Below are 16,749 nucleotides of genomic sequence, written 5' to 3'. Positions count from 1 at the left end.
AACTTACCATCAATGTTGACATTAACTGCTTCTACCAGTGGCCCTCTGTTGGCCGCCATGATGACAAAATGCAGTAAAACAAAAAATAGACCGTACTGCAACAAAATATATTCATTCCATTAGATTATTTGAAAGAACTATCATGTACGAGTGTTGATAACAGAATATGACATTATGCTGACTCAGAGTGTATTTATTTTGTTGACTGTTATGTAAGTGACAAACCTCAAGTATGCATAGCATGCCTAGGTCAATCATAACACATTAATTGCAGTTAATGTGGTATGAATGTTAATGAATGGACTTAATAGCTGTTTGAAAAATTACTGTATATTGATGTCTTGAAGATCAATAGGGCTAATATGTGACAAGAACCAGTAGGCATCGAAAAAGTCCTAATTAATTTATTCTAATATATATATGAAAACAAAATTTTTTTAACTCAGTTTCATAGCAATATACAGATGATGCAGTAGAACTTGTTACTGGTGATCCTCAAAAAGGGCATATACCTGTATGGACTAACATAGGCATTTATAGAACAAAAATAGCTAAGCAAAAACGTGTGCTTGGACAAACACAGACTGGGATAAATATGCTGATACTGTAGATAAACTTACTTTTCAAGCTTTGTCAGCTATGGTCACCTACACAGACCCAAATGAGATATGGCAGACAGCAAAGTCTATAGTGTTAGAGGTGACAAAAGTATGTGTTCCACAAAAAACAATCACAGTAAACCATACTGGAATCAATCACTCACGGAGCTATCATTAAAACTTTGCAATGCCAGGAAGGCATTCAATCGGAGGTCTACCTATTTAAATGGAGACTGTATGCAAGCAGCTAGGGGACCTTATCAGCTGTTATTGCGGCATGTGCCAGACATCCGGGCACACAGTTTGCTTTAGATTTTTGTTTCCTCTCCAGCCCCTGACCTCGTCTGGCCTTAGTTGCCGGGGCTGGGTGGATTGGGTCCACCTCTGGCATTGTGGACTCAAGATATTTTCTTTATTGCATTCTCATTATTGCATTCTGTATTGCCTTGTATATAAACACTGTATATAAGTTTTGCCGTAGAGCAATTTCTGTTTCCTGCCAGTATTATTTTATTTTGCTACTTGTAATTAATTTCTCTACCTAACCGTTTCGTTATTTACATCTGACAATCTCACCTACAGATGAGGAGTTTCTTTCTTATGAAATATAATCATAGATTATATTTATTTTTGCCTGCAAATAAAGGTTCAAATAATATTATATTTTGTATTAATATTATTTCAATAAAGATTAACTAACTAACTAACTAACTATATGTGACTGATCATATACTGCTTATTTGATGTGCCAATGGGCCTCTCATAAAGAGACACTTGTGGAATATTGTTGTGGAATGTGATCCACTGTGAGCTGAGCCTGGGGCTGAGCTGAGCTAAGCCAAGCCAGGCTGTGATCAGTCAGGCAAAATAACGAGGTGAGAGTTAAGCTGGTCAGAGCCAAGCCAACCCGAGCTGAGTAGAACAAAGCTAAGCCAAGCCAAGCTGAGTAGAGCCAAGCCAAGCCAAGCCGAGCTGAGTTCAGTCTAATCAAGTCGGGGCTACCAACTATATAGGCCTGAATGTTTGTGCTAGAGAGCGGAACTGTTCTGGGCCTGTTCATGGCATGTGCTTGACTATTATTGTACTATTTGTAAAGGAAGCAGAAAATGTATGTATAAACTCATGTATTGGGTATTATACTAGTGGAGCAAGTAAGGGTGGCACGAAACCTTTACACTGGTGGCAGTGGTGAGATTAAGACGATTCCAAAGAACTTTACCATGAGACTCGTTCTGGATGACTAGATTTATGTATTAACCTTCTTCTGCCTGGTGGCAGTAGGAAGAAACCCAGACAACACAGGAAAGGGCTTGCCTAAAAATGGCAGCACTGCTCCTATTGAGAGGGCTGTGTCAAACCTTGCAGCAACGGACTCACTAGATGCACTGCTCTAGAAGCAGAAACCTATTGAAGGCTCCGACAGGACTTGCCTGAGAAAGGCATCACTGCTCCTACTAGAAGAACTTCCTGGCAACAGGAAAAAATCCATTAAAGAGCAGAGTAAACCTACGGCCTCAAACTCAGTAGATCACCTGCTCAAGGAAAAAAGCAGCAACCTACTGAAAGCTCCAAACATTGCCAGTAGTAGCGCACAAAGCGCCGAACTGGGGCCCAACCGACTAGCCAAAGCACTAAAATGGGTGCTACTGATGCCAAAGGCCCAGGAACCGGCACCATGCTTCTAGACTCACGAGTACACAGGAAAGAGAGACGTGAATTATTTTATTGCCCACTTCCTAAAGGTGGCCAACGCCAACTCATGAACAGAAGCCTTGGTCAAACAGACCAAGGACTGTGGAAAAGCTGAGCATCCAGAGGCCATACTCAATGCCTTTCGGGCAAGATTTGGGCTTTCCGCTAGACAGGCCCTAAACTAGTTCAACGCCCTTAGACAAAAGGAGAAAACGCCACTCCAGGAACATGCCATAGAGGTAGAAAGGCTGTTATGCATTGCGAACGAAAACCTGCCGAACCGTCACTGGAATAACATGGCCATTGAGACATTCTGAAGCTTGCTAAGAGTCCTTGCCCTGCAGCGACATCTGTTAGCCGTACACACGCCAACACTAGCCGACGCTGTACGGGCCGGGAATGACTACCTCCATATTCAAGGGAGCAAACGCAAACCCGCTGGATCTTCGGTCGGACCCTGGAGGGAGGATCCTCTGACCAGGTGAACTCAGCCAAAGGCGACGTCATTGGACGACTAGCCTGGATAGTCCAATCTTTTACGGACAAGGTAGAACGACTCCAGGAGCAAGTCTCTACACCGCCCGAAAGAAGAAGCCAGCCAGCTACCTTTTGCTAGAGTTGTGGCCAACTAAGGCACTTTCGGAGGAACTGCCCCCGCTACTCGAAATCGGTTTTGGAAAACGTGGAAAGGCCACAGGAGTAGCTCTGCCTACTAACTGTGCCAAAGTCAAACAACCCCAGAGTTGTACCAGAACCACATGAGATTCAGTGAATGTTGACAGATGGTCCCAATCAGCAAAGGCTAGACCGAGAGAATTTCATGCACGGGAAGGGCCTGTGGAGACACAAAATTACTATCAGTCTTTGAGTAAAGCCAGCCCCGACGCTTTTCTGATCCTAGATACCGTCTATGCCCCTCTGTGTAAGGGGCAAGGACGTAACCAAAAACAAAGAAAGGTGACTACCAAATGCCCTCCACCCAAGACACCGAGGACCACCCCCCCTGACAGGACAGTCAACAGCCTGCCTTGAAAGAGGCAGGACCGGCACCTTCCCGACTTCAGGAATGGCAACCTCAAAAGCCACAGGTCTACCCCGGACGTTAGGTGGCCCAAAAGACTAACTCCACCCCGTTGCGAAAAGAGAGTACCCCAAGCCCCACGTAAAGTGCATTGGAGGACACTACTATGGCAAAATTCCTCAGCCGACCCCACTGCACTACCTATTTCCATCCAGATAGAGTGGAGGAGCGGCACATACAGCTTCTCCTAGACTTTGGGTGCACTATGAACCTGCTAAATAAACAGGTCTTTAATCGACTACCTGGAGCCATACGAAACCGGCTCGAGGACAGCGACATCCATGGCTTGCTGGCTAATGGAACACTTTTATACCCTTTTATTATCCCCTTTTATGGGATAACTAGATTGCCAACTTGTTTTAAGGACGTGAAAATGCCATATTGGAAATTACATTCTTTGTGGCCCATCAGTGTTCTCTCAAGTTTGAACAACTAGTGCTCCGAGTGGATGGCAGGCAGCCAGTCTGCACGGACCGGCAAGGATAAATATTACAGAGTAAAGTGCAGGTGATTAGGGGGATGGTGGTAATAGCCTAGACAGAGATGGCGATACATTGTCGCATCACTACGCAGAATTACTGCCTCATGGGGCGTACTAAAGGCTTCCTCAACAGACCCCCAGTAACAAGCAGCCTAAATCAACCAAGACCCAATAGACCGGTCATCACCCAATGCATGAATACGACGGAACGGCTATGGACCTGGTCTGAAGCCACTATTGGCACCTACACGAGGGTGGACACCCCACAGGTCAAGGAGGATGACCCCTTATCGTAAGAAGCCAGTCCGACTTGAACCATTGAAGTGCCAGCTCACCTTGAGGAGTTGTTTCAGGCAGCCAGACCAAACTGTGAAGAGACAAGTCAGACGGTGAGGTTGGCCTCCACTCATTCTATTCCACTCAAGGAGGGCACTTGGCCATTTCGGCAATCTCGCCCCTCCCTCCCATACAGGCTGGGGCCAGAAAAGGAAGTGGAGGCCAAAAGGCAGGTCAAAGACCTGCTCAAGAGGGGACTCCATGAGCCAGCTGGAGAAGCTTGGAGCTCCCCCGTGGTGTTGGTCCAAAAAGAGGACGGGAAGTGGCATTTCTGCATAGATTACCGGCGTCTGAACGCTTTCACCAAGCAAGACGTTTGTCCCCTACCTAGGATCAACGACAGCCTGGACAGGTTGTCTGGCAGTCGCTACTTCAGCACGTTAGATCTGGTGAACAGGTACTGGCAAGTGCCCCTGGATACAGAGGCAGAGGAGAAATTGGCATTTTCGACACAATCCGGGTTGTGGAAGTGGAAGGTGCTACCCTTGGAACTGACTTCCGCCACAGCCATCTTCCAAAAGATCATGGAACGAGTGTTACATGACCTCTGCTGGAGGACGCTGTGGTTATACTTCGAGGAGATAGTTATTACACCGGATTTCAACACGCATCTGCAACTACTGGAGGAGGTCTTCTAGAGACTCCACAAAGCTGGATTGAAGTTAAATCCATTCAAATGCGAACTATTGCAACCCCAAGTCCAAGGTGTTTAATTCACTGATGTAGACTGGTACATAAAAACAATACTGCACCATGCATGTATAATGTATATCATTATTTACCATTTGAAGTGTCATTTTTATCATATTTTGTTCATTTTATGCGTTGTTTTATTTCATGTTTAATCATTTTTTGTTTATTACCATTTTATGTTTTTTTTTGACTAATCCTGTTTTTGCAGATGGGCCTTCTTTTCACGATGTATACACAAATCATTGTATACTTTCATACGATGATTTGTATTTATGTAGTAAAAAACATATATTCTTATATATAACTAACTACCAAAGATTGTTGATGGCTCCGCAATACTTCCTAGAACTTGTTAAAGCCCTGCTATTTAGGGTATACATACGTACAAACACCTGTATGTATGATTTAGTTGACTGTTCCACACATTTCATACAAGACAAATAACAGCCTTCTCAAGGTCATTTTTATAATTGTTACTTATTAATCAATCATCTGCATTTCACCATCATTTACAGTGCACCAGCAAGCACCATCGTCAATAAGTGATAAAGTAAGATATATTGTACACTGCACCAGGTTAGCTTGTTTCTTTTTAGCACCCAATGTGCCAGAAGGAAATTTGTGTCTTTCTGGCCATTTTTGCTTTGAAGGATCGAAAATTGCTTAAATTTTTTATTAATACAGTATAAAAATTGGAGTTGCAATCCTTTCGAGAGGATTAGACAACTTCTTTTAGCCTGCTAAAGAAACTCCATTCCATTACATACTAAACTTATTTTCAAGTGTAAAGTAACATCAGTAACATTTATCCGTTTTTTGTTTCTTCTCTGCTCTACTAGCTACCTGTACCATCTCAAGGCAGGTTACTCCAAAAGTGTGTATGTACTGTGTAGTGAATGAAGTTTCATTTTTCTTTCATATGGACATAAAATGATCTAGTGTGGAGAGGCCGCACTCAAGCGCTGCATAGCTCGAATTTTCTGGTCAAATTTGGTTGAAATCTTTCTAACCAGATATGCTAAATTCTATGGTGGAAGCAAAGACAGAAACTGATAAGTGACCCAGTTTTTGTGATAAAAAATTGAAATTCTGTAAAATAGTTACATACATACATACATAAAAATACATACTGAAAGTTAGTTTGAAGTGTGTGTCTAGTAAGCTAAACTTACTGTAAGCAAAACTCCTTACCGCTTTTAAGGAATTTATTGCACATCATATCCACTGAATACACTAACTACAATACAGTTACTGTAGGATACTAAAGTTACTAAATTTAGGATACTATTTTGTTAGTAATTTTCAAAATTTAGAATATTTTTATAAAATTTTGACAATTTTTTCCAAGAGATGACTGTATTGTATAAATAAGATAGTCTCTAAACCCATACATACGGGTTTTTTACCATATGATGCCAGCCCTGGAAGGAATCATTACTGTAGCTTGAGGGTTTGCTGTATTTATATAATTGAAACTAATCCAGCTAAAATATACATACAAAACATGAATATATAGGTAATCGACGAAATACACAACAATATACAATACCTTTACTAATTTTACAGACTAACACTGCAATTAAAACAAACAATTGTTCAATGGGTAGAAAAATATAACAAACCATGTTTATTGAAATGTTTATGAAATTATCTATTTCGCGTGGTAGCAAGTACATCATAGATGTAGAGAGCTAATCTCATGGTGTGTATATATGCATAACATAAACCTGGTTATTATTTAATAGACTACCTTACAGATGGTCAGTCACATATATTAAATTTCAGGTAAATATATATTTTGTTAGTTGAGTGCATACAACTTCCACAGTTTTAGTTTTTGTCATCATTATCTCTTGGAAAAGCCTGATTAATAGAGTTGATAGCTGCGAATGACATAGTCAAGTAGCATGAAAATGGCTTCTTGGACTTAACTCTGTGTACGATGTCAATGACTATCTATGAGTCAAAAGATTGATAATAGCTAAACATAAATACATATAAAAGAATAAAGTCTACAGTTTAATCAAAGATTTTTTAAGGTCAGGCTTCTCTATGTTTCTCTCTATGAATCTCTCTCTTTCCATCCCTTTTCCCTTCTTTCTCTCTCTCTATCTCTCTCAACCTCTCTCAACCTCTCTCAACAACTCTCTTCTTTTTTCTTCCCATATCACTCTTCATCATTCTCTCTCTCCTTCCTTTGTTTTTCTCTCAATCTCTTTTTCCGTCTCTCTCTTCACCTCTTCATAACTCCCTCTCCATTTTTCTCCATCTCTTCATCACTCTCTCTCCGTCTCTTCATTACTCTCTTTCTCTTTTTTATTTTTCATCATATCTATTGTATTTGGCAAGGTTTATTTAATATACATATATACCCATGCTGTTGATAGAGTGATAGAGAGAGTGCTTTTAAAGCATCCGGCTTTTTATAAAGCTTCCGCCTTGCTTTTAAACATCTGGTGATAGCGCAGCTTTATGCATACTGACAAAAATATGTAATTCAGCATTTCAATTGCTGGTTTATTTCATCACATTATACAAATACATCAATGTGTTTAATAAAATGCAATACCACTTTTTTAATAGCATGTTATTGTCACAACAGACTTACAACAAATTAAACCAAGCATATTTAAAAATTAGTATAAAATAATCTTCTGCAGACTTTACAATTAGTGAAACCATATACGGGGTCAGTTGGCAAATCATTCGAAAACTACTGACTCATTTCACAATTTTTATTATATATCTTTGAAAGAGTTTACTGTCCTGGCATCTTACAACAGATAAATGTTAAGTAGCACAACACTTCTTTGATTAAACTAGTTTAATGCAATCAGTTTTTGACTCTTTGGCAAGTACTGCATTTAGTTGAAGGCATCGATAACCATACTTGTTAGTGATGTCATTGTGGAGCTCTTTACAAAGCAGCATAAACGTCAATCTCATACAAGTTCATAACACCGGTAGTCATGAACTGAATCTGAACGAGCTGACCATTAATTGGTGACACGCATTTAATCACGGTGTAATATCGATCTAGTTGCCCATTGTGTCCGCCGCAAAAGTTTGCTGCTTTTTCTGAGATGTAAAATACATCTGTGGCGTTATCAGCAACCGTGACAATGGCATTAGCTGAACGTTCGTACTTCTTCCAGCCTAAAATTAGACAGAAAAACATGATGTGGGAAGCGCCTAAGGTAGTTTGATTATTGAGCTGCCTATAAACTCAACAAAAGTAAATGAGGGCATATTTTTATAAAATCGTCATGTTTACTTAAGGTTTAGTTGTGCCTTTGCAATATGAAGCATTGGTATCATTAGTTTCATAAATTTTTGGTGTTAAAGTAGTGCAGTAATTGTATTCAAAGTCTATGAAAATGCTGCTGGCAATGTGATAAAATATTTAACAGGTTAAGTACGTTGCTACTGTAAATGCAAAATCTGTATAAGTTTATCTGATACCGATCAATTATTATTGAATAATCAACAGTTAATATAAAATAAAATATCCAAAATACCATTAGCTATTGGCTAAGTGTAAATGGTGCAGGGATCCGAGGTAAAATATTTTAAACCACAAGTTTTCTACTACAAAAAGCGCCCAAATGTGTCATAGATTTGCGCTTTAACAAATTCAAAGCCTAATCTTTCTTCAATACTATTTTAGGAGTCTTGTGGAAAACTGTGTCACCTACTACTTTACATTTTATTTGTAGAACGCTATGAACACAAATAAAAATCTTAAATATTTATAACACTGTTCAATCAGGCACGGGCTCTGAGTATGGTTTTTCAAATTCAGGTTCCATTAAAACTCATTCTAGTTCAGCCTGCAAGCTTACTTCTATTTAGAATGTTGACACCCCAAATGCAATATTTATCCAGCAGGTCTACTCTCCACCAGGGATTTGTTTCGTCATTTGTATAAAGCATTGACGCCTGCTCATCATCTTCTGGTGGAATGTATACTCCGTCTACACCATCTTCAGCTCCCATATCACTGAGATATGTACTGATCATTTTTGCTGGTTTTCCTGAAAAAATGAGCCTATCACACAATAAATTAAGTTTTGTTTACATGACTACATAAAGCCATGCTGATTGCTAAGAAAACTGCACTGAATTTGAATGAATAGGTATGTTTGTTTACCCAGGACTTTGATCAATAAAGTATTCAAAACTTATAACAGAGTACAGTGCACCCTCGAGATACGATGTTAATTCGTTCCAGGGTTGGCATCGTATGGTGAAAAATTCGTATATCGGGGTATAGAGACCATTGTAATTAAACAATGCAAACACCCCCTGGTCAAAATCGTCAATTTTTTTTACAAAAATGTGTACATATTGACAATTAGCAACAAAATAGTATGTTAACTTTAGTAATTATAGTTACCTACAGTAACTGTATTGTATTTAATGTATTTTAATGGTTATGATCTGCAATAAAACGCAAAATTATAATGTGTGTACCAAATGCAGTTCGTACGGTAAGGAGTTCTTGCCTTCAAAAGGTACGCATAACATAAACTTTGAATTCACTTCAAGTAAGTTTAGCTTGCTAAACCTAAACTTAAAACTAAGTTTTAGTATGTATCAACTTTTTATCACGAAATTTTATCCTTCAGCAGTTCTTATCTTCACTTTCACTATAAACTTTAGCCTATCTGTTTGGAACCTTTTTCAACCTAAATCAATAAGGCCGAGCGATGCAGTTATAGAAAGCGGCACCTCACACACTTGACCATTTAATGGCTACCGAAAAGAAAAATGAAATTTTATTTTCTATACAGGACGTACATACCTTTGGAGTAACGTGGCTTTAGCTGGTACATGTAGCGAGTAAAAGAGATGAGGCAAAAGCGTAACAATGCTAATTATGGTGCTGCACACTTGAAAATAAATTTAAAACGTAATGAATTGGAATTTTTTAGCAGGCTAAAAGAAGTTGTCCATTCCTGTCCAATTCTTCTACCTTTTCAACGAGAAAATTGCTAGCTAGCGCTTGTAAAAGGATCCAGAGAATGTGGTACAGTAGTTTGTCTTGTATGAAATGTGCACAATAATCAATGTAACCATACGTACAAAGTTTGTACGTATTTATACCCTATGGGGGGACAGGGCTTTAGCAAGTTTCAGAAAGTAATGTGGATGCGTCAACTATCCTGAGCCGCTAGTTATATGCGTTACATACATACATACGATGAATTGTATTCACGTAGAAGATAACAAGCCCATATGCAAAGACATGGTTAAACAAGAGAATAAAACATAAAATCAAAAGGAAACAAATAAAATATGAAAAACATGCCACACAAGAGATAAATAATATATATTATACATGCATTGTTTTAATGTACCAGTCCACATCAGTAAATTAAACACATAAAATATTTCTGCGAATGCGGGTTTCCTGTATCTTCTACATCCTCGCCTTTACTAAATGGTTGCTCCTTTTGAATGCTGATCGCGTGCATGACCTAGCTCATTCAAATCTTCAGTCGGAAGCTCTTTCTTGTGCTTGCTTTAATGGAGTTCTTGTTTTAATAATAATTGCAAATGCTGATTGGTTGCGATCATATTCCTTGACAATGTTGATAATACGGGTCCCTTCTTCTTATTTACGACATTCAACTTTGTTGACATAGAAATCAATTTTCCTTCGTTTTGTAACGTTTGTATCGGTCTCAGATTCCATAGATAACGAATTAAACGTAGATACTTGTAGTTATATACGTATGCTGACTTGAAAGTTTATAGTAAAAGGTATAATAACGCTACAAATGAATATTTGCTCTCGCTTGTGCATTTTACACGAAATTTTCCACGCGGATATGAGAGAAGTCGATCATCGTGTCTCTTCTAAACGTTCTAAGAATGTTTTCGGGAAACCATATTTCGGTGTCTTTTTTATTTCGACGTGTGTTATGAGCACACCGACGGCCAAATTTTAACTCGGGCGAAACTTTTATCAAATTCGTATGGTGAAATAAAATTCGTATAGCGAGGTGAAGATATCACAATGTTTGACTTCGTAAGGTGAAAAAATCGTATATCAGGGTAATCGCATCTCGAGGGTGCACTGTATTTTAAACCCGATAATAGAGTTTGATGACCATGAGATATTCTAAAACTATCAAATTCATTTGTGACCTTCTAAAAAATTCAACAGAGTTGTAAATAATTTTCTTGTGAACATGAATTTGATTACTGAATTATTTTCGAGAAAAAAAGTTTTTAGTTATTTGTGTTGCTTCATGTAGTATAACTATTGTAAGGCTCTTCATTACCCTCAGTATTCATTAGGAAAAGCTATGAGTATCATAAATAAATGTTTTCATTTGGTAGTCCTCGATCATCTTCATAAAGAAAAGTCACAAATTGGCCACAAATAGGTAAAGAATGAAAAGGTTTTGCCAAGTTGTGTCATGAATGGAAAACCGAAGATTTATACAATGAATTGCTAAAACTATAAATTTTGGGATAAATTTTACTTCTTAGACATTTTGTTTGTGTTGACGAAAGATTACATAAATTAGCAATACAATTGATGGTAGTATACAATTTGGTGAGTAAAAAAGGAAATCATCATGTCGTGGAGATCTGATACTGGAGAATTGAAACATATCAGTAGTTAATGAGGAAGTTAAAAAACCATTGAGTATTTTGAACTCAACAAGGTTGAATTCTTAACTAATAGTGAATTTGGACCAAAGGTAATGTATAAAAAAGTTCTATAAATGAATTGAAAACAAATTAACTGGCAGTAAATTGGCAGCCGGTGAGAGTAAAATTGTTCAGTAGTAAAGCTTGTGGATGAAAAACTTCTGAATGCATTATCCTCGAGTTCAGATTTTTTCAAATCTCAGAGTTTTAATTTCAAGATTCTAGTAGCTATAGCTGAACATACCGAAAGCCTGACGGAACTCAGACATTGCAAAGCATTGAAAAATATGTATAAGTTGACAATAAAAAAATTGAGTAAAGCTGTCTAAAAATATAATGAAAGAACAGGCGGAAGTCAGACAATAAACTTTGAGAAATATACATAAGTTACCAATAAAAAAAAATTGAGCAAAGATGACTGAAAAATTTAATGAAAGAACTAAATAAGGGTTTATTTTAATTTTTATTTTAATACAAAAAATGCGCTTTGTATTTACAAACATAAATTGATAAAACAAAACGTTTTTTGCTGTCACAACAATAAGTGTTAGTCACTATCGTTTGTAAATAATATGTTTTCTAACTACTCACAGTTTTTTTTTAATTCTTAACTAGGTAATAGCAATCTTGAAGTAGTTATTTTTATCAAGTCAAACTGCCTTACCGCCTTGCTAAACATTTTGCTTGACAACCTTAACTGTATTCCTATTACGTTAATTTCACATTACAACAGCCTCTCAAACTATTAAACTGAAATTCTAATCAATACTAGAGAACTTAGCAGCCTCGTGAGAGAATTTTACCAGTAATCGCTAGATGCATAAGTGATTTGCCAAGCGTCAACAAATTAATTATTCAAATAATTATGAAAATATGACGTTGCTTCATATTCCTTAGGGTTATTAGTACTGAGTTCTATCTGCTGCCATTTTTAAAGCAATCAACACAATGAAAGTGCGTACCCTCAGCTCTAACTGCTACAGTAGCCTGTGCAGTCACGATTACAAATGTGAGTAAGGGGAGACAACTCAAAGAGCCCAATAAAGGTATCAAAATAGCGTTGCATGCGCATCTATGAATAAGCAAATGAGCTTACAATATGAAACTTCAATAATCTTACTATTTTGATGTAACTCATGCAAAAACTGCTAGGCAAGTCTAACGATGCGCTTTCACGGGTGTCTGTGTAACAACTAACTGGTCAAATATCATTAAAAATCATAAAAATGTTCACTAGCTTTTATTACCTTTTTTCAAAATACTTTATTGCAAATTTTGCTTTCCTATGTATGTAGGCTCCTTTTATGCCAGGTGGTTTCATTGATGAACTAGTCAATAAGGTTCAACCAATAACATGGCTAGGTGAAAAATTCTTACTGCTATTGACAAAAATTTCTCACTTTACATGCAAAACACTTTACCAAATTCAACTTGTGCACGAACATCAAAAGAGTATCAGCCAATTTTGGTATCATTCATTCAAAAATAAAAATTAATTAGGTTTTGATAAATTTGCCAAGCAAATATTTATATTTTGCTTGATCAACGGCATAAATCACATCAAATAAGAATGTACTAAAATGTTTTATGGTGCATTTTTCTTTGCTTTTTTGCTTTTGTTTTTACTTTATATAAAATTAATAGTATTTTTACTTTAAAAACTTTCATGTAGTTTCTTCCTATGTATATATAAAGCAAATATGGCCAATGGAACTGATTTAAAAGAAATGAAAGAGTGTATGTTATCTAAACAGCCACATGTTCTTACCTCTCGCTACACTGTTGTTAAGATAAATGACATATGCTTCAGTTGAGTCGATGCCTGATGCTTCTGCCAAAAATCCTGTCTCTGATGCACGAATAAAATGACAACCAATGGAACTTTTATGTACAAAACCTTGGCAATGAGATGCAGAATGGCATTCTGTAGCACATTCTATTTGTGATCGTCCAATCGCTGGTCTTTTTTCCATGGTAGTATTTTTCAAGATGGCTGTCTTTTGGTATCTTACTTCACATGCTGCACTAATCAGGGTGATGCAGCAACACATAAAGACTAAATATCCTGCAATACAGACCGTAATATGACATACTAAAACATTATAAGGCAATATAATATTATGCATGATATTATTCTGCAATATGATACACCACAATGTGTTATTATTTAACAACGTAAAACAATGTGTTTACTATAAAATACTTTATAACACATACAAATTGATATATCTTAAACTTTAACACAAATTTGTTATTAGTTGAGATTTGGTGAGGTGCATTGTTAAGAGGTCTTTCCGACTTACTTAAGGATATATAATTGGTTAAAATGTCTAATTCGTTATGTTGCAATAAAACAAAGTATATTTAATATAATAAAACACTATATAACTTAGAACATTAAATTATAAAATAATGCAAATATATAAAAACATGTTTAAAATGTAATATAATAGCTAAGAGGTTTAAGCAAAAGAGGTGCCTGCCCTATGCTTCTTTTGTCATGGTAAGTTTGCTTTTCATGATTTGCTTGTTCCGAATTCTTTGAACGTCAAAAATCTTTCAAGTCGTTACCGATGCAACCATCTTATATAAAAGGTTTAGTCTCTAAGGTTCAGTTAGTGAATCAGGCTTATTCAAAGTTGTTAGTGCAGCTGCATTGCACTAGCATTGAATTGTGCATTACACTAGCATTGCAGTTGCATTGAATCATTGTGGAAGCGCCGAATGACTCAACTGTAGATATCGGGTAATCTTTGCGTTCAGGTTGAACAAACCGCCATGTATATAGACTACATATTCTATAATGTTCTTGGCCGTCTTGCCACACATGCGTGTATAAAACTAACTATTCCATAACTTCAAAGTGAAGCAGATTTGAAATACAAAGTTGACAGACTCATTCCTACTCATTGGTAATTTTGCTAAGGAACATTAAAATATAAAATTTGTACTTAAAAGTGTATTTGGCAGCAAGTTAAATTAATTATTAGGAGCAAACCATTATACATATGCAAAATAGTAGACGAGATCCTGCCATAAAGTATGTTACATAGTCAAGCTAGTAATTTGTTGTTATATTCCACATTTACTAATATACAAAAACATTCTATTGAAAAGTGAGTTTACACAGGCTGATGCAAGATTGGGGCCTTGAGGCAAGTTGGTTACACTGATATAGTCAGTGTTGGTATGCAATGTGTAAGTATCATACAAAAGGAATAATATACAAGCGTTGTAATGGTAGACCGATATTCTCATAAGCAAAGAATTCTCAGTAGAATCTTAGCAAAAAAGTGCTTCAAGCAAGATTGACAGCAAAACAGTATTGGAATTAACTTTTATCTTTAGCGCTGGATCATAGAAGCTTCTAACAATTATTTCTGGTCCTTATTGTTTATGGAAATCACAATTGTCAGGCTGCTGATTTTTTGGAAATAGTTTTACTTTATTTTTGTTTTCATTTTAATTATTCCAACTTGTAATTTTATGTAATTACATGAATATGAGAATAGGTTAAGGAATTATATAAATTTCTACTTCTTCCCATTTTTTATCATTGAATTTTCTTTAAAAAAGGCAGACACATTGCAACTGCCGCCATCTTAAAAAACAAAAATTGTTAAATCTACAAACAAAATGTGCAAAATAAACATATGTTTCGACTTATTATAATATTTGTCACTATAATAATGTTAATAATTTGAAAGCAGTTGATTTTACAGGCAAAGGAAAACATTAGTGGTTGATATGCAAGTGGCCAATAAAAAAACATTGATATGTGTGTTTTAGTGAGCATTAGCTTAGATCAAAAGATTATATAGGATGCATGGCAATTCATAATAGCAAGTTAGAAGAGAAAGCTAAAGAGCTAGAAGTTAAATCTGTAGAATTCACCTTGTAAAACGGTTGTTGTAGGTTGAAGCAGCATTTCCGGTGAAAAAACTTAAAGTGATATTATAATAGTATTTAAAATAGTCAGCCTCTATACTTGTTCAACTGAGTCAACTCGGCTTCAATCTCAAACTGATTAAATAGAAAGCAATTATTCCTGCACTGAGGATTGTTTGTGTTGCTAGGATTTTAATAATGAAGTTCATTCAAAAGGATAAACAGTCGTTCCTCGACATATGGGACTAATGCATTTTAAGATTAAGCTTGTATGTCAATGCGCTTGTATCTCAATGCATGATTTTTTATATCAGGTAGCTAAATTCAAATTAATCTGTTCCAATATTATGAAAAAAACATCTAAGAACATGATATTATGATCAAAAACATGTTTTCAACTGTTTTTATTTCATACCCATGTTCACAAAACAATTACTGCTATATTGTTCATGATTGGCAATATAGTATAACATCATTTCATTGCAATATAGAGTTTTTAAAGTTTTTCAAATAATTCGGTTTATTATATGATTTTTTTAAACTTTGAAACAAACATAGTGGCTAACGGTAGTGTGATACAGGCTTGACAACAAATGTTTGGTACACTAGATGATTATGATGCTGCGTAACATAACACAAAGTGTACAGTCAACTTAAAATGAATTTAGCTTAAACACGCACACTTGAAGTGAACTCTTGATCAGTTACTAAACCTAATTTTAATTTTATCATCATGCTGCAATAATTAGTGCTTCTTTTATCAGCCAATAAATCTTTCGTAAGGGTCTCTTGTGGTATCTTTCAACAAACTTTAATGAAGTCCTTAATATAGAATATCTTTATATCACTGGCATAATATCAAAGTAATGTAATATTGTAGCAGAACAAAGCACAGTAAACAGCCAAATTATAATTGTCATCTGAAACACTAGTAGTCTTGTATCTAAACCTGATGCTACAAACAAACACTAATTAACAAACACGTACTGAATGACCTGGACTAAATTTATAAACTACCTATAGAAGGAGTCCATGAGATATAGTGTTAGGTCTATTACCATAGCCTGGAAACTTATACTACATTTAATAGCAAAATAATACAATATATAGCTTTGTTTAACATGGAAAGAACAAAGTTGGACACACACTGAAAAAAACCGTGTTAGAGAATAGTGTTATATTTGGCCTGTTAAAATTAAGTAGTGAATACGCATTATAATATAGATTGTTTCTACAATTAATATAAAATTATCAAGTTTTATATACCAGAGATACATAAAGATAAACTTAACCGGTGAAATGAACAACAACAG

At 36.2% G+C, this 16,749-nt stretch overlaps 1 protein-coding gene across 1 annotated transcript; it reads right to left on the bottom strand.

The window, feature by feature from the left end:
- Positions 1–7,799: 7,799 nt before the first annotated feature.
- On the bottom strand, positions 7,800–13,521 carry LOC137402602 (fucolectin-1-like). The gene is made up of 3 exons (XM_068089107.1): positions 13,317–13,521; positions 8,725–8,916; positions 7,800–8,038 (listed from the first exon to the last, which is right to left on the bottom strand). The coding sequence occupies exons 1-3, from the start codon at positions 13,519–13,521 to the stop codon at positions 7,800–7,802; spliced, it is 636 nt and encodes a 211-aa protein (XP_067945208.1).
- Between the last annotated feature and the right edge of the window lie 3,228 nt (positions 13,522–16,749).

Source organism: Watersipora subatra, chromosome 8 (assembly GCF_963576615.1).
Source record: "Watersipora subatra chromosome 8, tzWatSuba1.1, whole genome shotgun sequence".
NCBI classification, from domain to species: Eukaryota; Metazoa; Bryozoa; class Gymnolaemata; order Cheilostomatida; family Watersiporidae; genus Watersipora; species Watersipora subatra.
Note: the sequence above shows the minus strand (reverse complement) of the source record. Positions and strands in the feature narration are given on the sequence as shown.

Bases quoted from the DNA above. Each gene is read 5' to 3' on its own strand.
- LOC137402602 (XM_068089107.1), bottom strand. From the start codon at position 13,521: ATGGAAAAAAGACCAGCGATTGGACGATCACAAATAGAATGTGCTACA. The intron at 8,917-13,316 runs GTAAGAACATGT...TCATTTTTTCAG, and splicing joins TAACAACAGTGTAGCGAGAG to GAAAACCAGCAAAAATGATC. The intron at 8,039-8,724 runs GTAAGCTTGCAG...GTCTAATTTTAG, and splicing joins TGTCAACATTCTAAATAGAA to GCTGGAAGAAGTACGAACGT.